General features: G+C 35.7%; 1 protein-coding gene across 4 annotated transcripts in view; it reads left to right on the forward strand.

The window, feature by feature from the left end:
• The window catches only part of DPP10 (dipeptidyl peptidase like 10), a 202,977-nt gene extending 181,893 nt beyond the window's left edge, over positions 1-21,084 (forward strand). For all 4 annotated transcript variants that reach the window (XM_063288718.1, XM_063288719.1, XM_063288720.1 and 1 more), the window contains 7 exons: positions 3,996-4,190; positions 5,494-5,548; positions 13,250-13,349; positions 13,890-13,948; positions 14,045-14,117; positions 17,209-17,282; positions 20,232-21,084. In XM_063288718.1, the coding sequence (XP_063144788.1) occupies positions 3,996-4,190; positions 5,494-5,548; positions 13,250-13,349; positions 13,890-13,948; positions 14,045-14,117; positions 17,209-17,282; positions 20,232-20,369 (694 nt within the window). In that variant the 3' untranslated portion in view covers positions 20,370-21,084. The remainder of the gene's footprint in view (positions 1-3,995; positions 4,191-5,493; positions 5,549-13,249; positions 13,350-13,889; positions 13,949-14,044; positions 14,118-17,208; positions 17,283-20,231) is intronic.
• The last annotated feature ends 3,068 nt before the right edge of the window (positions 21,085-24,152 follow it).

The following is a 24,152-nucleotide window of genomic DNA, read 5'->3' on the forward strand; positions in this document are numbered from 1 at the left end:
CTTGTGCTTCCAGCCTATCTCAACTACTACAAAAGGTATCTATCGGTCTACTACAAAAAGAAAAATAAGTACATGTGATAACATCCACAAAAAGTTTAATTGTGACAGATTGGAAAATTATATTATGCATGCCACATTCTTCAATGCAAAGCAAGGACAACAATTTAATTTTAAAAAATGTAATACTGCAAAAGTTCCTTCAGAATGTATAGCACTGGATTCCAAATCCAGTGAGCAAATTTGGACTGATGATGGGGTCAGTTTAGTCATAATTATTTCTATAAGTCTGTAAAGTCTAGTACTGAGCAACAAATAAGACTGAGCTGCTGCTCCATGAAGTCTGTGTTGCAAAAAGGGTGTGCTGGGTAGAATCGTAATTTTCCCTTGGCCCCAGATTGACTTGCTGGGTTACTATAACCTATCTTTCTGCTTTGTTTGATGCAGTTGCTTTGACGGATGCATTGCCAGTTGTGCATAGTTAACAAGATACCATTTTGGGAGTATCATTTAGCAATATTAAGTAACTAATCTTTCCATTTATCCATATCAGATTATTCTGCTTAAAGCTCACCTTTTCCAAACTACGTTATATACACTGTAGCATATAGTGGAAAGGGGGGGGGCAGGGTATAATTGTCCAAGAAAGCAATTACTATCTGTCTTGTTGTTTGCAAATTTTAGTTTTCAAATCTTTTATTTTCCTCCTTATTATTACTAAGAGATTATTATGACCAACCCCTCCCATATTCTTGAAATTCTAGATTAAATATTGTCAATTAATTCTTTATTATTTGAGGGTTTATAAGATTATTCTTTTATTTGTTTTCCTTCTGCTGAAAACATACATGTTTTCTTATGTAGCAGTGTAGTTTCACAGCTATCTTTATGGATACAAAGGGAAAAATATCATCCAGATCTAACAATAGTCAATATTTGTTGCCCCAAAGTAAAACATATTATCCTCTGAAACCAAAGGAGAAATAATGATGGAGTCTTATGACTTTTGATATCAAAATAAAAGATGATTTTGAAAATTTAACAACCAAGTAACGCTGTCTCATTTTTTCCCTTATACAATACCTAAGGAATGTGGGACTGCACTGTTAGAAACATACAAAGTACCAATTAAAGTCCATCATTTTGCTCTGTAATTGCTATCTGTTCTCTGTTTAAAAGCTACACTGGCTTTGGCAGAGTTTTTGAATTATACCAAATCCTCTTATCACAAGAAGTTCATAAAGCGTGTATAATTAGCATCTTCAGGCACAGACTTGGTAAATGTCAGCTTTGTGGGCCAACTTTGTCATATTAGGACTAAGCTTTCCTGAAATCATTGGGGCTTAATTTAGGTTATTTACACAGACTCCATTTTTTGTCAGAGGTTATGTTCTCAAACTATGGATATAATCACAGATTTAATCTTTTCCAGTGATATTTTAAAATATTTAATCTAAGTGATCTGTCATCCACTATGTCAGAAGTCTATCTTATTTAACAATTGCATGAAATCACTGGGAGAAGTAATCCACCATCCCAAGGTAGGGGATTAGTCTGTTGATGCTACCCAGTTTTACATCTTTACCTTCAGAAAATGCAGTGGATGCACTGACATGGTATCTGGAGGCTCTGAAGGTCTGAAGCAGGCTGAGATAGAAATCCTTCAGAACAGAATGGCTGTTTGTTCAGGAACCATCTGGCTTCTTAGAAGCTCCAGCTTTGGCTCTGGATGGGGTTGCACTTCCCCTAAAGGACCAAGTCTGTGATCTAGAGATTCACAGCTCTTACTCAAACAGTGGAAGCTATGGCCATAGTAAACTTTACCCAGTTTTGGCAATATACAAGATGCAACTGTTCTTGGAACTGAGTGCTTTGGCCACTGCACCCCTCCCTTCTTGGAGATGCCTTTGAAGATGATTTAAAAACTGAAGTTGGTACTGAACACACTGCCCCGAGTGCTGACAGGCAGAAGTCAATTCAGCAGAATAACTGCTGTTCATCAGTTATTGCACTGGTTACCCACATGGTTTGGGGGGTAAAATATCAGTTATCACCCATCCCTACCTGTTGGAATCTTAAAGACATGTTGCATATCTTCATCCTCAGTGAAGCTAAGGAGAAAGCAGCCAGGAAGTGTGTCTTCTCTGTGGCTGTCCTAACATTATGGAATAATTAATTCCCTGGTGTAAGGATAGTCCTCCACCTGCTGACACTCAGAAAGGAGATAAAGACAATCCTCTTTCAATGGGCTTTCAGATTATAATTCATTGGACATTTTTTTTTTGCCAAATGTTACCAACCAGATGTATTATCTGTTTAATTTTAATTCTTTTAATGCTTTGTGATTTTTGTGGTGCTTTATTTTTTGAGTCTTATGATTGGAAAAGCATAGAAATCCTGCTTCAATCCTGCTTCCCACCAGCCTGTGCTTATTTATTTATGGTTAAGAGAAAAATAAACCTTCTTTCTCAAAACTGACTTATTGTCTTTGGGGGGGAAATGCTATTAGCAACAGTGTTGAAAAAAGGTAGTAGAATTGAAGTGCTTACCCCATCCTAGAATATTATTCCCAGCTACAAAATTTTTTTTTTTTAAATGTGTCCCTGAATATTAAATTTTGCAAATCTTTAGATTCAAATGGCCATTTAAAAATATTAGTATGAATCCCAAGCATTTAGTATTGAGAATATGCATAGGAAAGGAAAATGCTTGCCCTAATTTTATCTCCATTTTAAGCCTCTTTCCCTCTGAAATCCTCTGCTCAATATTAGTCTTGCACGATCAACAAAATTAAGGATGACTTTGTCAGACAGTGCTATGGAATATTTGAAGAATCCATTGAGCTATTTTCTGTGGACTTTGAATCTTGTACAGAAGATGCTATGCATTGATGGCACATATACCTCATGCACATGTATGAGATATGAGGATCAAGCAAGGAAAACACACAAATAATTCATATATAGCCAAATGCTGATTTTACATCACATGCACAGCAGGTCTGAGAACATACACTATTGGTTTACAGTGTGCAGTCTTAAATAGATCATAAACAGACTTTTTTTCTTTGCTTGCTTCACCATCCCTGTGCTAGTATAAAAATAAATATGGCTGGTCAAACTGTAGCTTGTCTGAAAACATCATAGGACATAGGTAAAGGTAAAGGTTTCCCTTGACGTAAAGTCCAGTCGTGTCCGACTCTAGGGGGCGGTGCTCATCTCCGTTTCTAAGCCTTGGAGCCGGCGTTGTCCCTAAGGACCCGTCCGTGGTCATGTGGCCGGCATGACTCACGGAACGCCGTTACCTTCCCGCCGAAGCGGTACCAATTAATCTACTCACATTTGCATGTTTTCGAACTGCTTGGTGTGCAGGAGCTGGGACGAGCAACGGGAGCTCACCCCGCCGCGCAGTTTCGAACCGCCGACCTTCCGATCGGCAGCTCAGCGGTTTAACCCGCAGCGCCACCACGTCCCTTTCATAGGACATAAATGGTGTTAATTAACTTCATTAAGATTGCTATCTATCTTGTTTTTCCCCAATATTCCATTAATGTATGAACCTTGCCTGGAAGTTGTTTCCAATTTTTATAACCCGATCCCTTAGGCAACAATTCCCGTTCCACTATAGGGTAGGTAAAGCAATGTTTGTTAGAAAGTTAAATCCATGGTCTCTGACTGAGGTCTTGTAAGCCTTTTTCTGGACACTAAAAAAAAAAAAAAAAAGACAAAACAAAAACAAGTTTTATAATTTTCCAGATATGAGATTAGTTAATGCCATGTTAAACTTCAACCACTTGTTTCTGTACAGTTCAACCATTTTTTTTTCTTTGCTGCCCCAAAAAGGATAAGCAGTGGTTAATGTGATGGTATGAAATAAACAGTATTTCAGAAGGATTATGTAATTCTTCCTCTGCAATTTAGATTACAAAAATGATTGAGGAATTTGAATATGCATTATGTTATCAATTACCTTTGTCTCTGGTGTGTTGGTATTTACAGTGATGAAGCTCCAGGCAGCCAGTTGGTTACAGATAAGTTTCACATTGACTGGGATTCTGTGCTTGTCAACTCTGATAATGTCATCATAGCTCAGTTTGATGGAAGAGGGAGTGGATTTCAAGGACTAAAGATTCTGCAAGAAGTCCACCGTTCACTCGGATCAGTGGAAGTGAAGGACCAGATAGCAGCAGTAGAGTACGTATGTGCAAAATTTTATTCATTTTTTAAAAAATATTTTTTAGTTTGACATGACAGATGGAGATGTATTGTGTTTTATATCTGTACTGTGTTGGTTCATTATAACTCACACACAATTTGAGAGAAAGAAGAGTTCAATAAAGCATCAAATATGCTTCTAGATTTAATCCAACTAGTCTGCAGTATCTAATTGATATTTTTATGGACTAGAAAAGCATTGTATGATGTAGAATGCATTCCAGATGTTGTGTATAACTGAAATACACTAAAGTGCTTCAAAATGCAGTAAGTATAATGAATAATGACCTAGTATCAAGCATATGATGCTGTTCCAGCTGCAACAAAACTAAATCTACATGTTTTTAGTGCCTAAAAAATGATTTATTGTTGGTTGCAGTTACTGTCCTTTGACAAATTTTGTAATTTATTTTTTAAAAAGTGTATATGAATATCAGCCCTGGTCCTGCTTTTGACATACAGATATGTGAATGAGTTGAACAATTACATGTGGTTTAAAATAGTACTCTAAAATTTCTATACTGTATGCACTTCTTAATTTTGTCAAACTTAATTTTAGGATTTATCATAGACAGCCTTACATTAAGTAGTCTCTTACTGTGCCTTCTTAATTCCCAGACATACTTGGAAGACAGCATATATGCAAAGCATATAGCAGGTTTTATCTTCAAACTAACTTCCTGCCCTCAGATGTTGTAAAGGATGGTGTTATCATTTGAAGTGTTAAAAAAGTAGGATTAATCTGCCAAGTAATCTTGTTCTTTGTCCCAAGGGATTGTGACAGTTGAATGCACCTGGAGAACACCAAGTTCAAAGAAGCTGCTTGGTGTTTGCTGGTAGGGAGGACCTAGGCAGAATCAAACAGTGCATGCTGTTCACTCATGATTAAGCCAAAGTGCTACTCCTTCTAGCTTAATAGAACATATAAAGGCACCCAGTGTATTGCAATACCTTATGGTTTTATTACATTTTTAATGGAATTCCATGCTGGAGTAGCAGTTGTAGTTCCCTAGGGTTAAAATTTCTATTTAATATTTCACTTTTAAAAAATATTTCCATGCTATTCTGATTAATGTCTTATATGAGTGGATTCACAATTTTGAAGACAGTGACAATTTAGTACTCAAGAAGGAATTTGTACTGCAGTGCAGCAGGTAGGTATGTAGGTCAATAGGTGGAAAGACAGAGGACAAATAGACAAACACATATTCTTTTCATACAGAAAAACATTGCTCAAGCATGATTTTTTTCGTATATATATATATTACCTTTTCTGTTACAGATACTTGCTGAAACAACCATTTGTTGACTCAAACAGACTGAGCATCTTTGGAAAGGTAACTGTCTAAAATGAGTAAGATGTTGCAACTTTCTCCTGTCAATAGAATGTTATACATTTTTGAAGTTTTTACTATTTAATTAATTTCAACAGTAAGCTCTTTGGAAAAATAATAGAGGGATAGTGTCCTTTCAGTTACAGGAATTCCTAAATGAGTCTATTTGGATTAATTTTGTCTGATCTTTTGGATTTGGCACAAAAGCTACTTTGGTAATACAAAATATCAGGAAAACAAATGCTAGAGAGAAATGGAAAATGTTATTTTGCTTTTGGCTATCTTAGCAGATTTCTATGGCATACTTTAAGATAGCTTACTTGTGTTGTAGCTGTGTGCTACAGAGGTTAGATTCTGAAGAACTGATTTTAGAAAGTAATGGGAGTTCTGGAGGAAGAAATGGTGGACTGAAGACGGCTTTACGAAAAGCAGAGCCAATGACCGCAGTGAAGAACAAAGAGCCAGTGAGTAGACCGGCTCTTCAAACCTCTCTGGACAAAGACAGGATAAGAGATCACCCACAAGTGCTCCAAACAGTTGCTCCTTGCTAGGAGACTGCAAGACAGAGGTCTCTGGTGAGTTTTGAGCACTGGGAGATAAGGGAATAGCCATCTTGCTCGAACCACAGTTGGCGCCTTTAAAAGGACACTAAGTTTGCATGCTTCCTTTTCTAATCACATTCAGAAATTGCTTATTACCTACTTTTCAGCTATTAAAAAAATTTGGATTGTCAAGTCTGAGAACACAGGGTGAGTCTGTCTTCAATCCTTAATGCAATAAAATTTTAACTACCAGCTTAAGAACTTAATTAAAAAAAAATAAACAGCAAAAGATTGATTAAAACTTTGATTTTAGAAAGTTACAAATGGACTAAGGGTCCAGATAAATTTGAAATTAGATTTTGGAATTAATTATAAAGAATCCTTCCTGTGGTAAAATGCTTTTGTTTTGATTTTTTAAAAAAATAATAAGATTTTAAAATTGGACGCTAGAGGGAACTAAACATTTCAATTAAAGGAGAAGAACCCATAAACTTGACTAACAGTTATCGAATGGCACAAAATATTCTAACACTGGAAATATTGATGGATATTTTTCAAAAATGGACTCAGAAGTTAATTTTAATAATCTCAACAGAGACATCTGCATCTATGGAAAGACTGTGTCTAAAAGATGCTATGGAAGAGGAACAAATTTTACTGACAAGACAGAGACTGGGTTGAAAGTGGACTTACAAGTGACAGGCTGCAAGAATGACATGGAAAAAGATGTTACACTGGACATACAAAAGAAACTGGCTGATGTTTTAACAATTAAAAGGGACATACAAACCATAAACCAAGAGAGTGACCTGGATATTTTTTTTCTATATTGGGCTTATAAAAGAGACTTGTTAAAGCTTTGAAGAATCTCATGAGAAGGGACAAAGAAGAAATGAAAAGTTCTACAACATTATTTCAATGAACTAAAGATTAAGATCGTTAGAAGTAAAAAGAAGGAATATAAAGTTGGTTTATTTGATCAAGGATAAAATAGATATGTTGCTATCTCTTAAAGTCCTTAATGGACTTTTGCTGACACCAGGACTGGATGTTTCATTATGGATTTGCTTATAGATAATAGATGGGATATGGGAAGAAGAGGTATTTGTTGTAATTTAAGATGAGGTGAAAAGTTACTAAAATTGCTCATACTTGTGATGAAGGTGGGAAGTCACTTCTTTATATATTTCTTTTCTTTTTCTTTACTACACCCTTACTTTTCTTTCTTTTCTTTTTCTTTCTATTCTTTATGTCTTTTCTATTTTTCCTCTTTGCATCTCTTACCCTTTCTTTCTATTTTTCTATCTTTCTTTTAGTTTGTATTAGTTTTTACTATTGTAATTATAATCTTTACTAAAATAACTTTTAAAAAAGAAAGTAATGTTGAGATCCTTATGCCTGATTATTGGGTATTTATACTATGGGGTCCATTGATGTTCCAATTTATTTGTACACAAGTACCTGTAACCTATGGGAAAAAAATATCTGGGAAATTTGGGGTGAGATCTAACTAATACGTTGATGAAATTCAGTCTTGTCAGGATTGAATTTCATCAGGCAAATTTTGAAACAGGAATGACTTGCATAGTCTGGAACAAGAAAAGTACAGGCAAAATAAACATACCGCATGCCCAAATTCACAGCCAGTTTCAGATTGTGAAAAAAGAACACAAGACTTCATAGTTTTATAGATGGACTCTGTTCAGTGATTTGTCTCTTGGAACTTAAAGTGAATTTCAGTGAATTTCCTCAATAAAATTCTATAACCATAGAATGGAAGGTTGGGAGGGACATTGGAGATAATCTAGTTCAACTCTCTGCCTAGTGTGGGAATTTGGTAGTACAGTATCTCTGAAGGAAGGCCATCCCACTTTTGTGTAAACATCTCTAGTAAGGGAGAATCTACTGCCTCCCAAGTCAGTCTGCTCCATTGTTGAGTAGATTGTGGCATGTACAAATTCTCCTGATGTCCCACTGAAATTCTGATTCTTTGTGATTTAATAAAGCATTGTTTCTTTTACTGTCTTTTGAAACTACTCTGAATAATTCTGTCCTACTTTCTACATATTTGAAGACCACTATCATGTCTTCTCACAGACTTTTTCTCCAGGCCTTCAACCATTCCTCTTTTCTTTTTTTTAAATTCCTTTTAGGCCCTTTATCATGTTGGTTGTTCTCCCCTGAACATGGTCCAATTTGTCAATGTCCTTCCTAAAATGTAATGCCCAGAACTGGATGCAATGTTTTAGTTGTGATCTTTCTAATGCAGATAAAAGAAAAATTATAACTTTTTCTAGATAGCAACACTGTACTACTACTCTTGATGAAGCCTAGAATTGAATTAGTATTTTGTTTTGTTTGTTCAACTTATGATTCACCAACATACATAGTTATTCTTTACATGAACTTCTGTTTAGTATGGTCCCCTCCATCCTATACTTACATTTTTGATTTTTTTCTTATGTAGGAATTTGCATTTGTACCTGTTGAAATTAATCTTTCCAGTTTCTGTCTGTTGCTCCAGTTTTCAAAATCCTTTTCAATCTTGATACTGTCCTCTAAGGCAGGGGTCCACAACCCCTGGCACAGGTCTGTAGCCTGTTAGGAACCAGGCCGCACAGCAGGAGGTGACCGGTGGGCGTGTGAGTGAATTTACAGCCTGAGTATTTACAGCCACTCCCTATCGCTCACACTCAGCCACTTCCCATCGCTCACATTACCTCCTGAGCTCTACCTCCTGTCAGAGAAAACAAGCCCATTGGCTGCTATGTCCAAATGGTGTGAAGAAAAAAGAATAAAAGGCCGGGAAAAAGAGGAAGCGCTTGAATCATCCCGAAACCATCCCACCCCCGGTCCGTGGAAAAATTGTCTTCCACGAAACTGGTCCCTGGTGCCAAAAAGGCTGGGAACCACTGCTCCAAGGTATCTCTTACCAACTAAATGGGGCCTAGAGTGAAGCCCTGATTTGTGCCACTCAACACTACCTTCCAGCTTAATATAGAGCTCAACCCTAGCAAGATCAAGTGGGTTTGGATGTTTGATCCTCCCAGTTCTGGGGATTTTCCATCTTTAGCTCTGAGTAGCACAGAGTGGTAGGCGGCAGTATTGCTCCCAAAACTCTCCCTGTGACCTGAGTTCGATCCCAGCAGAAGCTGGATTCTCAGGTAGCCGGCTCAGGTTGACTCAACCTTCCATCCTTCTGAGGTTGGTAAAGGTGACGACTGGAGAAGGCAATGGCAAACCACCCCTCTATAGTTTGCCAAGAAAACGTCCCTCCAAAGGGTCAGACATGACTCGGTGCTTGCGCAGGGAACCTTTCACCTTTCACAGGGTCCCACTGCCTTGCTTGGGACTTGTGCTCAAGGAGGTGGCAGCTATGGACAGGTAGGCCTTTGTACAGGTTGAGCTTGTATGTCATGTTCCCCATTGCAAGGCATAAATGCATCACAATGGGGAACATGCACATCAGGAAAGAGGAAGGGATAACCATTGTCCCATCAACCACACACATAATCCCTTAAACACACATAATCCAAAACCCATCAATGCATAATAGAAGAGCAACTCAAACAGGACATGGAAACCATCAACAGATCGGGGGAACTCCCACCCATTACCCCGGGGGATGCACCTGCACCGAACGGAGGCAAGGAAACAAAGAGAAGACATCAGAGATAGCCCGGAAAGCCCATCAGAGAGCGATACCGGCGCTAAGCACCATCTGGACCCGGCTTTGGGACAATGGGGGGTGGAGGAGAGCAAGGTCCGCCACTAAAGTATAAACGGGGCACCCTGCCACCACACCCCCATTCCCGTCTTTTTTCTCCGTTAGCATTCTACCTCAATAAACTCGGAAATCCTTAGACCCTCTAAGTGAGTCCGTGTCTTATTTGAGGTAAGGGCTACCCTTGACATTGTATACCAATTGAGCCCATTACTGGATCAAGAGGCTCTCCTCAAGATCACTCATGCTGTGGTCACTTTGTGATTGGATTACTGTAATATGCTGTTGGTCCAGAAAATACAGCTGGTCAAGAATGCAGCGGTATGAGCAATGATACGCAAGCCTCACGACATCCATGAAATACCCCTGCTATGCAAGCTGTGTTGGTTTCCATTTGGCTTCTGGGTGCAATTTAAGGTGCTGGTTATTACCTATAAAGCCGTACATGGTATAGGACTTAGTTACCTGAGCAACCACCTTTCTCCTGTACTGTCTGCCTATTCCAGATCCCATTAATTAAATAGTGCTATCTATTGAGATCTGGGAAACAGACTTCAGTACTGTGGTACCTGCCCTTTGCAACAGCATCCATCCCAAGATCTGTATGCCCCCCAACTTGCCTGCCTCCATGCAATCTCTGAAAATTTGGTCGTGTCCTCAGGCCTGCAGCTAGACCGGTTGAGAAGGCTACCTTTAATGGTAGATGCAGTGGAGTTAAGTTGTGTCTTTTGGTGCTTTCCTCCTCATGTCTATTGCAGATAGTCCTTGGGTTATGACCATTCATTCAGTTGCAAAGGCGCTGAACAAATGGTACTTATGAAGGGTCCTCGCACTTACAGCTATTGCAGCATCCCCATTTTCACATGACCATGATTTCCAACTTTCCCTGCCAACATACAACTCTTGGCACCCAATGCAGATTTGAAGGGCAAATGCGGTTCAGACTGTGTATGCATGCACAGGTGGCACCTCTCAGGGATACCTTAAAGCTGCTGCACTTTTTCCCAGGATCAAGCAGCCATCCTCCACAGACACATAATCTTTAGAACTGAGGTGCTTAAGGGTCCACACAGAGGCCCTATGTGCACCTATGTACACCCAGAATCACACTGTGCCCTTTGAAAGTATACCTCTTCACAGCCCCATTACAGAGGCTTTGTGCAATTACATTTGCTTTGATATTCTTGTACAAAATTAACTGCTTGGAAAAATGTAAAAGTATTTTGCTATTAATTTAATAGGATCCTATTAAATTCATATTCTACATGCATAGTAATTTACAGCCTATTGTGCTCTAAGTAACCCCCTTTTTGTTCCATCTGTGCAGGATATCTGTAATTAGTCTGTCATTTGTTGGATGCTGTTGCCTCTGGCAATAAATAGATGAGTCAGACAAACGGTTTCACCTTTAGCAAAAAGATTCTTACTGCCATGTAACTCTATCTCAGCTTCTCAACTTTCACCACTAAGTTTTCATATGCTGATGCTTGTTTCTTTTAGTTGTAAGAGGGGAAAAAATACTTTTCTAAGTCATCTACTCTCTATGTCCTTCTTAGTTGCAACTCTTATAGTGAATATAACTCATTCTTTCTCCACCCTCCCACCCCAGGCCCAGACACAGGTCATTGCATTCAGTTTCAAATAAAGCATAATAATTCCAGTATTCATTAGTGACCTTCAGTCATTACTGATAGTTTCTGTACATTTCCAAATGTGTGACAATTTCACCTAAGCTATCTCTTAGTGTTGAATATATTCTTTACAGTATATATCCAACACTAAAACTCACTGAGGTCAGTCCTTTTTCCAGAAAAGTGAGCATTAGATTGTAGGCTTAATTTTCAGATTACAGCAACAGATTACTTGTTCAAAAATGATAACTACTATGGTGGAAAAAAAAAATCAATCATAGTAATGTTGTTCCTTGGGAAAATTCCAAAATGCATAGGAAGATAATATCTTTGTTAGGACCAACCAGCATGATACAAAACAGTATGCAAGTTTTCGTTCAAAACTCCTCCTCAGGCAAGATATTACAAAGGCTCACTATACAGTATATTGAAGCCCTCTTTAAAGTATCAGTAGAAACAACCTTTTTTAAAAAAAATCAGCTGGCCTTAACCCTATATTATATAGAAAACAGATACATATATAAAACGTAACTGTACTAGAAATGTGTCATAAATATAGTTAGGATCATAGATGTCCCATAGAAATCATCAGCATGTTTTTCTTCATTTACCTGATTCTTAGTAGAAAATACATTAAATTTGATTCTATACATTGAAACCAATATTTATAGCATTATACATACTGTACAACTTTTTGAGAACTTGACAATGGGTAACTAAAGTGGGGAAGGAAGAGCTGTTGTTCTCTGTTCCCATCTACCACACTTGACCCCACCTCCTGCTTCCCTAATTCTTTATCTCTGCCTATGTTCTCTTCTGTCCCTTTGCATTTCTTTTTTTTTTTTTAATCCATTCGGATTTTGTTTTTCTTTCTGGACAAAGACTTATCCAGAAACTAGAAAATGATGAGCACTTATGTTATTTAATGAATAAAAAAGGAAACTTGCATCATCCTATCAATAATAACCAGTTTTTTAAAGATGAAATTATAAATTATTTTACAACTTCATAATTCCTTAATTCTACATGGATTAGAAATTTCTTACTTTAGATCAAATTAGATTCCCCCAATACCATAACTCAAAGATCTTTTAGAAAAATAGTTTTTTTATTGTGGACATAATTATTATTTTATGTTTTGCTTATATTTATTATTATTGTAAGGGGAAAATATCCACAATGAAAACAGATTTATTAGTATTACTACTATTATCTTTAGGAGGAATGGAGGAAGAAAAAATATGGCATTTATTTTTTCAGAAACCTACTTCTAGCCATAGCCATATCAATTTTAAATTATGATCCTTTTTTCACTTTGACTTTCTCCTTCATTTTCTTCCTGCCCAGTGGGCTGCTGAATGAAAGAGAGATTGTTTTGATCAGTGGTACCAGGTTTTGGAATTAGACTCAGGGCTATATGCCCATTTCTGAGTATATATAAAAAAAATAAACATGACTTAACTTATCAACAGCAGCTTTGAGCTCAGGAGTGTTACAGCTTCAGTACTCTACATTAATAAAAAGGATTAAAAGAGCTAATTCCTCCTGCCTATGTTTAATAACAGCATATAAGCATTTCGGTAACATGTTGCATATTATTGGACCCACTTAAAATTGTATGCTAAAGCTAAGCATCCTCTGCAATTTTTAAAAAAAATTTCACTTAACTTTTGATTTATACCTACCGTATAGAAGCATAGCAAAACCCCACAGAAATAGATATAAAAGCTATGGAAATGTATAAGAAAGAATAGCCTCATCAAGGAAATAATGAGCACATTATAACTCACATCAGGTTGTTTTGTAGGGCTATGGAGGATACATTGCATCAATGATTCTGAAGTCCAACGAAAGGCTTTTCAAGTGCGGAGCTGTGATTGCACCAATTACGGACATGAGACTGTATGGTGAGTGTGTTGTTTCATTCAGGTTGTTCCACAGGTAGCTCATTTTCCCTTTCTTTATTGCAGCTGAGACATCATATAATATATGAACTCAGAAATTGCAGACAGTTCACTCAGAAGGTGATTTAGCCTCCTCTGTGTTTAAAACACACTACCAGATATATTAATCAATCAATCAATCAGTCTACATTTAAAATGGGTGGCTCCCTTGGTGTTTTTCCACTGGCAGTGAAGCAGCAGCAACACATCGCCCAGCATCGCAAATGGCTGTCCTGTATCAGTACCTCGCAGCCAGAAGTAATGAGGATGTCTGCATGTTGCTCCCCACCTTTGCCTGCTGATTGGACGGATGTCTTTCAGAATGCTTCAAATGGGATAATGCTGGATGATAAGCAAATATTTTTTTTTTCCTGCTGAGGATAGTTTGCATCCCATCTTCACTGGGTTCTGTGGCAGAGCTTAAATATAACAGGCCATACACGTTAGCACACTCCTCTAAAAGTAGTTTAACAGCTATTAAGTTTTCCTATTTCCCATGTACAGCATCTGCCTTTTCAGAAAGATACCTGGGCAGTCCATCTAAGGAAGAAAATGCTTACCAAGTAAGTGGGATATACTATGGATCTGGGTGGGGTGCCAGAGCTATTTGAAATGTAAATCAATCACAGATGTGCATGTTTTTTTTTCCTTTCCAAAAGGCATCCAGTGTATTACACAATATTCACGGCTTTAAGGAAGAAAATTTATTAATCATCCATGGGACAGCTGATAGTGAGTATTAACACAAAAAACACTTTCATAGTTGTTGTTTGTCTTCCACAAATGTTCACTGAGGGACAAGCATGGAGCACATTTGCAAGGGTATGTGAGCTTTATAATGCTTAGCTTTGTCTATCCCTAGAGATCCCATTGTCAGACTCCATAGACACTTTCATGTCCAAATAGATGACATTACCCTTAAATGAATATTGGTAACCCTTTGTAGCTGAAGGGACCAATTTGTTTAAATTTTATGAATGCAGTGTCTTTGTTAGAAGGCAACATGCATTAATAACTGTCAAACATCAAAATTTAATCACCACTTAAATTATTCCTGTTCTGCCACTGGCAAATTGTGTAAGGTGGAACAAAGATGTATAATTTCTTTTAGTAAATTGACCCTCTTGATACATCTATAGCTAGATTATTGAAATGTCCTAATTGTGAAAGGCTATTTTTTTCAGGTCGTATGGTTTCCATTCATCCCTGCAAGACTGCTTACAAAATAAATCTTTGTGCCTCACCTCTGTGTTACTGTTTTCTCTCTTTGGGCTTTCTCTTTGGGCTGCGTAGCTCTGGAGTCACATTCATTACCTTTTGTAGTTTGTGTGCCCATTACAGGCCTGCTTCACTGAGTTATGATAAGATTGACATTTCCATATATGACACAGGGATACTGTGGGAGAGAATCATCAAAGGATCAGTGCCTCCCACTTCTATATGTTTTCTCTGCATTCATGCTTCAAGCGTCGTTTCCTCTTATATAAGAGGACATTACAATAGAAATGCAATATGTGAAACGGATGAAATTTAATGCTTAGTGTAACAAATATAAATAATATATGGATGGGTAGGATTCTTCTTGTACATTTAGTGAGGCTACCTGACTGTAGCTTTGAAGTGAGCTATTCTGCATTTCTACATAATAGATTATATATTTTACTTTGTGGCTCATATGGTTGCTATTCTGAGTAACACTGCCCAGACTAAACAAGTGTTTAGGTGCCCCAGGCAGGAGGGCTAAAAATGTACACAATACTTTTGGGAATTGTTGAATATAGCATTTGATATAGAAACTAGCAGCCTGTCCAGAGTTCTTCACTTATAGAAGTGTGTCGTTGTGAACAAAACTAAAACTCAGTCCAGTTATTTTTTTTTCCCTAGTGTCATAGAGGATAGATAGGAAAAAGTGTATCAGCTGCATTTTACCTAGCTGATTTTCAAAAAGATATTTTAGTTCCTTAAACTACTTCCCTAAGAGGGAAATAGTAAAACTACAAATTAAAGATGCTCTTCAACTATATGAAGGAAGGAAGGAAGGAAGGAAGGAAGGAAGGAAGGAAGGAAGGAAGGAAGGAAGGAAGGAAGGAAGGAAGGAAGGAAGCTTTGACCTTTAATTTTCTAAATTGACCATTTTTTGTGCTAAGCAGATGCTTTCTTTACTGTTCATGTATAACCATCTCTGTACTTTTACCATACGGGAAGTATTTCAGTTACATTAAGTATATTAACTGACAATCAGATTAAATATAAAACAAAGCTGAGGGTTATACCAATAGTCACCTTCCATTGGTATGACTTTCTTCAGTAATCAAAGAGCCTTGCCACCAAAAAAAAGTGAAAAGGACAGTTATTTACCCCAATTTTCCCCACCAGCGGCAGCACATTGTGCTCTGGAGTGCCTCCCAGCTCCATGGGAGATGGTAGTGAGGCAGCAGGTGAAAGGAGGTTGAGAAAATGCCTAATATTTTTGCATGTGTAAGGACTGAGATCTTGTCCTGCTCAAGTTCTGGGTCAGGCGACAGCCTACTGCTGTCCTTCTGGGTCAGGTACCATTGGTCCAGACTTGAAGGCTCATCCCCATCTTGCCCCCAACCTTCAAGGTTGCCTCTTTCTGTCATTGGTTAGATGCAAAAGAACTAAAATAATATTAATACTGGGCCTGATGTAGATTTATTGCCTTTCACTGGTTTCAGTAGATCAACATATCCATAGAGCTAAAATATATTTGATATTGGAGCTTTCAGAGACAACCACTAGGATTGTCTTGCCCCTGTTTGAATCTCCAAATCACAGGAACTATATAGCCTTTGTGCTGTAGCAAAACAAACCAAAACAAAAAACAGAAAGTCTACTGTCCTAACACAAATTTTGAGAATAATTGTATATATGTAATTATTTGTTTTCCAATACATCAGTGTGACACATTTTATATGTTTGTGTATGCTTTTAATGAGTAGCTAAAACCTCCTTCAAATAGAACTAGATATGTTTCTATATATTGGGAATGTATTAATCAAACTGAGGTTCATTTAATCCAAACAATATTTAAACATATACACTTAAAGAAAAATGAAATCACTTTATCTGGACTGAGCTATTAAATGCAGTTTTTGCATTCCTGTATATCATAGCAAAATACATGTTTAATAGTGTTTCCAAAAGGACATTTAAGAAGTTGGTAGAAATCTGATAACAATATAATAAAGGGGAAGATTAGTTTAATAATTAGAATTCAAAACCAACCTATCTTTATTGTAGTTGCATATGTCAGCACTTACACACTCAAAATGTTCCGAACCTTACCAATATTTGAGAAATATTGTTATACAATATCCTTCTATATTCTTCAGAATTTTTAATATACATGATATCAGAATAGCAACATGGTTGAAGTACAGCTATTTCTACGTGCAGATTTGAATATATGTGCCATATAAATACATTTGTGGGAATAAGTCCTGTTGAATTTAGAAGGGTTTAATTCACAACAGATATGGACAGGATTGTATTGTAAATTACCTAAAGTACCTCATGAGTCCATAAACTACCTAAGTTTTCAATAAACTAAACTCCCAAAAGAGATTTACAACACTTGCAAGGTGAAATCAGTTTATGAGCTGTGGTTATAACCACTATGCTATAATTTTTTCTCATGAAATTAAAAAAAAAAAAAGTAAAATGTCTAGGAAAGAGTATTATCACATACTTAACAAACAGAAAAAGCATTTACACTAAAATCTTGACTATATTGAGCTAATCTGCAGGAACTGTTTCATATTAATAATGCTTTCACTAACACTCAAATGTTGTTGTCCCATAGCTAAAGTCCATTTTCAGCACTCAGCAGAATTAATTAAACATCTAATAAAAGCCGGAGTGAATTATACTATGCAGGTATGTAATATTTAGGAATGTCATAGCTTATGCATCTTTCAACATGTTTTAATTTTAACCAGGTTTAGAAGATTTATTGTGTTCTTTGTTGCATGTATTTAAAATACATCTTTGTCTAGAAACTATCAGCCTGTCTATCTATATATTCCTATCTATAATTTAAACATCTTTGAGAATTATTTTACTCAAACTAGACCCAATAAAGGAGAAAAAAACAAAACCAATACTTTAAGCAATAATAAAATCAGAATATACATTATAAAATGAATAATGTGTAGTTTTTACCACAGATTCATATCAAAATAATTTCATACACTAGTTTTTTAACTTGAAAAATATGCCTACATAACACTAATACTGTATATGTTTAATAAAAATATTATAAGATAGTGTCTTTTACTTATACCTCCTCAGATTGCTTAGACATATTTAAAATAATGAGAAGACGTTACTATGTTTAAAAACTCCCTTATGTTTCTTGTTGATATGGATACAATTAGCTACTATAGATCATTTTTATTACTATCATTGGGCTTTATAGAATGGTATCATTTTTTTAGATATTTTATCCCACCTTTATTATTTTTATAAATAATTTAATGCGGGGAACATACCTAATATTCCTTCCTCTTCCTATTTTCCCCACAACAACGACCCTGTGAGCTGGGCTAAGAGAGAGTGACTGGCCCAAAGTCACTCAGTCAGCTTTTATGCCGGAACAAATCATACTCCCAAGTTACCCTAAAATCTGCTCCAGAAGGTAGTGGTACTTTCAGAGCATATTTGTGGTATACACAGGGGAAGAGGCAGTCCTAGTGTATAACTTATGTATTGTTGGATATGGTCTAATGAATTGCTCAATTAGTTTTTCAAGAAAGAAATGCAGCCTTGTATCTAATGGCATTTAGCACTGACAAAAGTCCAGTAGTAGAACTGTACACAGATTTAGATAAAACCAGAGTCTCCTGAAATCAAGTTGTATTATAGCCTCAGATCCATTGCTGCTTGAACATTTTAATTATTTGGTATACTGTTTTTAATATTTAGTGAAATAGTGGTATTTTTCCATGGATTACAACATAAATTATGGCCTCTTGTTAAGTTAAACGAATTACTTGATGTAGTCTTAAAGTTAATATAAACATACTTTATTGAGATAAATGATAAAATTTTAAAAAAACTTATAAAAACATAATACTCAGGGATAGATGGTGATGATAGATTTGATGGTGCACTTTAACCACAGCAACCCAGAAATAACTGGTCATGCTAACATTAGAATGACAAAGTACAAGCTTTATATAATAAAGGTCTGAGCATTGTGGATACCGTTGCAAAAGAGATTAAATAAAAGAATTCCATATATCTCTATGGAAATTACAGTTCAGTAGTACAGGTAGTCCTTGTTCAGTGACTGCCTCATTTAGTGGCCGCCTCATTAGTGACCATTCACAGTTACGACGGTGATTACTTCATACCAATCCTTGCATTTACAACCATCACAAGTCTGTAAAGGAAAGGAAAGCTGAAGTAAGATCATAAGCGCAGGCTCAGCTGTTACATGGGATCTTATTGACCTCCAATCGGTGCTCCATAGCATCTATCCTTTCAGTGAATATCCTTTTCATAACTCAGGATAAGAAGGAACCTGGCCAGGAGTCCATACGTTGCTAGCTTGGACTCTATAGCACCTATTCAGCTTAGAGTATAGTACTTTGCCAATATAAGGGGAGTAGAACAGGATCTTTAGCCAATAATTGATCATCAGACTGCCTCAGGTCTGGGTAGCAAAAATAGCTCTCAAATCTTTATTTGCACCACTTCCCTAGTATTCTTTATGACATAGACTCTCACCTGTGCTCCAAGATCTGAGCTAATGTTTTGGATTTTAAAAATTTAAGAGTGGTAGGAGAAAAAGAAGTGCCTAATGGCAGCAGATCATAATGCTACCCAAGAGGCATGATCTTGAGATCCTTTTCGTGATTCTTTGGCATGTAAAACCATTCCAAGGTATTTAAAGGTGCAAACCTGATCAATCGTATTCCCCTCTATAATCTAGGTTCTTTCTTTGAGTTTTTACTCAAAGGCCATGATTTTGGACTTTCGATAATTAATCCTGTTTTGCACACTATAAGGGATGATAGATTTCACAGTTCTTCCAAGCCCATTATTTAAAATAATACCTGTCTCATGGAAAGTAAGTTTTCGAACTATACATGTGCTGTCTGGGTAAATGCTGGGAAAGAGTTTAGCTGCTTAATTTTTTGATAGGATGTGAAACTTTATCAAACTGGAGATTGCATGTTGGAGATGAAAATCAGAAGTATCCTGAGCTTCTATATGGGAAAATAGAGACATGTATGACTCAACAGTTAAAGGATATTTATTAAAGTATTTAATTTTGATGGGGACTGCTCCAGTTTTTAAAATAATATATTCCATTTTTGTAATCAGCTGTCCGTCAGAATGCCATCCAGAGTCACTATCAATATTGATTTTCAGCACTAACAATGCAACCATTTGTAGAATTATTCCACTGTAACTATTATATAGGTGAAAAAAGTTAACTGCTTAGTATTTGTATACATTTTAGAATCAGTTTATAATTCATATTTGATACACATTTTACTAGACTGTTCTAAGGACTACAGTTATTTTCATCAATATTTGATAGAAAATATTTATTTCCCTTAAATATTGAAAATTTAAATAAGAAAGGCCATTTTAAACAAATACATAAAAATATCTTCAGTACTAGGAGATTTTTGTGCAGGCTGTAAAATGATGGTTTAAATTAAAAATAAATAAATGAATTTCACTTTGCAACTTAAATGTTTTCAGTGAATCCATAACATTGTCTGATACATTCATTCTGTGATAATACAAATGCTTTTAAAATCTTATCAATTGGTTTTCAAAATCTATTTCTTTTTATTTTTCCTGTCCTAGATCTACCCTGATGAAGGTCATTACATTACATCAGAGAAGAGTAAATACCACCTTTATAGCACAATTCTCAGCTTTTTTAGTGCTTGTTTAAAAGAAGAAACACCCATTTTATCACAGGAACCAGAAGAAGATGAATAAGGAATAAGGAATAGGACTTGTATGAGGCTCACTACAACCATATTTAAAGTTGACTGTAAGAAAACAGATTCTTCAGGAGCCTGAGGGCAGCCAAAGGCTATAGCAATGGAGCAGCACATTTTGTGACAATGGGCTAAAAAAACTGGGATTTGAATACACAAGTTCAACCGTATGATGAAGGAACAAAATTTATACCTTTGTGGAAGGCCAAAGGTCGGATGCAGTTTTCTGAAAGATATTAATTTTGCATAAGAGTAGGGTTAGTGCATGTTGATTTTGTTAAGACTCACTGTTTGTTCAGTATGTAGTTGCTCTGTTTTATTTAGTATGCACATAACTTTTTGATTTCAGGATAATGCACACTTCATAAGTATTAAGGCCACTAATATTTGGAGAGGAGAGCTGCAGTCTAACATTCTATGTAATTTTACATTAGGTGCATTTTTTCACTCTTAAGCATCAAAATATTGAAAAAATGGCATTTTTGTTGACTGAAAAACAAATCAGACAAGTAGACAATAATTATATATACTGGCTTATTGGGAGGGCTTCTCCCAAAATGTCAAGCATTCATACCAACTAAATCAACAAGCAAAACTGTAGTAGTATATTCTTGGACTTTATGTATATACACAAGACTCCTTCCACAACAACAAAAATAACAAGAACAAAAAACAATGTCCACTTGAAGAATTTTTTCAAGCTATAATTACACCTATGTGTAAACCAATATCAACAACTAAAATAATTCCCCAGTTAAAAGTTGCATATTTTGATCTACTAAGAAATGTTTGGGTTGTGCTTTTTCTCGTATTGTTTACAGTAGTCAGTATTTTGCTGGTTACACTCTAATTTTAGAGTACATTACTTTGTCACTTGTAAATTAGATACATGAATATTAAATTATAGTTTCAGATAAAGAGATTTTATTAACAACATAATGCCATAGAGTAATACTTTGCTGAGCTATTTTGTAAAGCTGTTTTTTTTTTTCCTTTCTCTCTACAGACTGGTTGAGATTTCATTTTGAACTTCAGTGGTAGCATACTGCAGAGCTATCTGTCAGTTTTTATTTTGTGCTTCACAGCTGCTCATTAAGTGTGTTGCAAGAATGATTTAAATTCAACTGAATAAGTGGGAAATGATTTGTCTCCATTTAGTTTCAAGAAAGCTTCTGATAAATGATATTTTATTTTATTTAGATGAAGATCCTGTGGTGCATCCATGTATTTATCAAGTTGAATTACACCCCTAAAATGATGCTATGAAATAAACAAACCAGGGAACTTTGGCCATCAAAATATAACTGAAATCAAGTGCTATATTCATTTAATTTTGGAGATCTTTTGGAGCATATATGAGTGGTGCAAATCGAGTGGTTTAAAGTCATATTGTTTAATATTTTTTCCAGTGCCATTAGCTGGATTTGGTTAAAAATTTCAAAATTTATATTTTCCCATTTTTTGCTCTGTGTTGCAACACCTGAAAGATTTTAAGCACACATGCTACGTTTAAAGAGGCATTCTTAATGGATAAATTTAAGTTGTTTTTTTTTACTTTGAATATTAGTTGCCTGAAATGGTAAATTAGATAGATTTTTGCTAAAGTGAAAAGTACAATTTTCTTTATAAAGCAAAAGAGATGCTGTTATTCTAGGTTATACTGCATGTGAAATATAATTTATGATATTACTGTATAGAATTTATATAACTCCAAATATGAGGATGCACTTACTTAGATTTGCTCACTGTCTTCCTGGGGAATCACCATGAAACTATTTCTCAAAATCCAATATATATTAACCCACCAATTACCCATATTACAGAATACCATAAGTTAAACTTAAAAAAAAAACTTTTAGTACACGAACTAATAAAAAGTAAAAATATACACATCATTAAAAAAGCAGCACAATGACAAAATTAATAAGCATAGCAATAAAAAATAGTAATTTGAAAAAAGACCATTTTTCTCAAAAGTCACAACGAACACATATAATTTCATTGTTGTGATTTTTTTGTGTCAAGTATAATAGTTTTTTTTAGCCAACCAACAATCTTAACAGATTCCAAATACTGATAATATAGCCAAGGACATATGCATCTTGAATATATAGCTATTTCTCCAGAGTCATTTGAGTCTGCCTCAAATGCAGGAATATTGGAACAAGACCAAGCCACCTTGATTAATGGTTCAACTCCAAATTTACATCTCCCACAGCAGGTTTATTGCAATTCTCTGAGGTGTCTAGTATACAAAAAGCAAGGGTGTTTTTTTTTTCTTTAAACTTCATTTTAAAATCATAGGGAATTAATTTCAACCTTCCATTGATTTAGCAGAACAGGCCATTCAAGCACATCATTTCAAAGGTCATTATTTTGTGATCTCAGAATTTCAAGTTGCTATAAAATAAAATTACTGGCTCAAAAGGCACAAATAATTCCTTCAGAACTGGTGATCATTCTTTCTAAATGTTGTGAAGCTTTAGAAGCAGAAATTCTGATTGGACCAAATAAACCAAATAACAAGTACTGAAGATGAATACTCTGAGGTAAATCAAACAATTTATCCAAAGTAATAATATCACTGAAGGCCAAGTTTACCTAAAAACAGATATATATGCTATTTTTAATCTATAATTATCCTAGAATATAAGATTTCCATGGATAAATGGGTCAAAGTTATATCTGTGATTTAATGTTCTCCATATATCTCTTCTAGCATTAATTACAGCTATGGAAACTGATCCCTGAACAACCAGGAATCCCAGTATTTGCCAGGACTTCAGTGGGGTCAGATTATAAACCTCAAACTGAACCCAAAGAGGAGTTGAATTTTGAAGTTCTTCATTCCATATAATTACCAAAGCTAAGATAAATTCCCCATGATAAATCTGGAAGTATGGAAAGTTAAATCCATCTTTCTTCACTGATAATCATAATTTTTGCAATGAAAATCTTGCAGGATATTTCTGTCAAATAAATGTGTTAGTATCTTGTACATTTGTTTAAAATAATGTTATGGAAAATAAATATGGGAAAATCTGTCAGACTATAAATCAACCTTGGAGTTATATCCATATTAATTGCATGTATCTTACCCAAATACTCCAGGCAGTTTTAAAATCTCTATCAAGATCTTCTTTCATCTCCACCAAAACAGGGAATAAGCTCAAACTTACCAGTTGAGAAGGGTTCCTCAAAATCCATTTATCCAGGTAAGGAGAGAGACATAACTTAAACCCCCAGTGTTTATACTTTTCCAAATTGTTACTGTGATCAAGTGACATCAAGTCCAATTTATTCCAGTTTATTGAATAACTGGATGGGATTTCAGTCTCACATATTAATGGCATAAAAATTATAATTGGTAGTTTACATATAAAACATACTACCAGCCTATATAACCTTTTATGATCGGAGTCCTTGGTGCTCTCTGAGCTTGATTGTTTGCTTGCAGATGTTTCATTACCCAACTAGGTAACATCATCAGTGCCTTTTATGTCTGCCCCATCATCATCTGTAATTACAGTGATATTTTTAGAATGTTCTTATGTAAATAAGGGACTCTAAAGCCAATGAAAAAGAAAAGGAGGTAGAGGAAATCCTTGATTGTACCTCAACATAAATTTAAAGAAAAAGAAACCACACCATTAATAATTTTACCTATCACTTAGGAGGAGAATACATTATATCAATCAATAGAGTTTTGCAGAAACCAAAAAGAAATCAAAACCCACTTCAAAAATTGACAAGATTATCTCTGCATTCAAATCAACTACAG

Source organism: Candoia aspera, chromosome 1, assembly GCF_035149785.1.
Source record: "Candoia aspera isolate rCanAsp1 chromosome 1, rCanAsp1.hap2, whole genome shotgun sequence".
NCBI lineage: Eukaryota > Metazoa > Chordata > Lepidosauria > Squamata > Boidae > Candoia > Candoia aspera.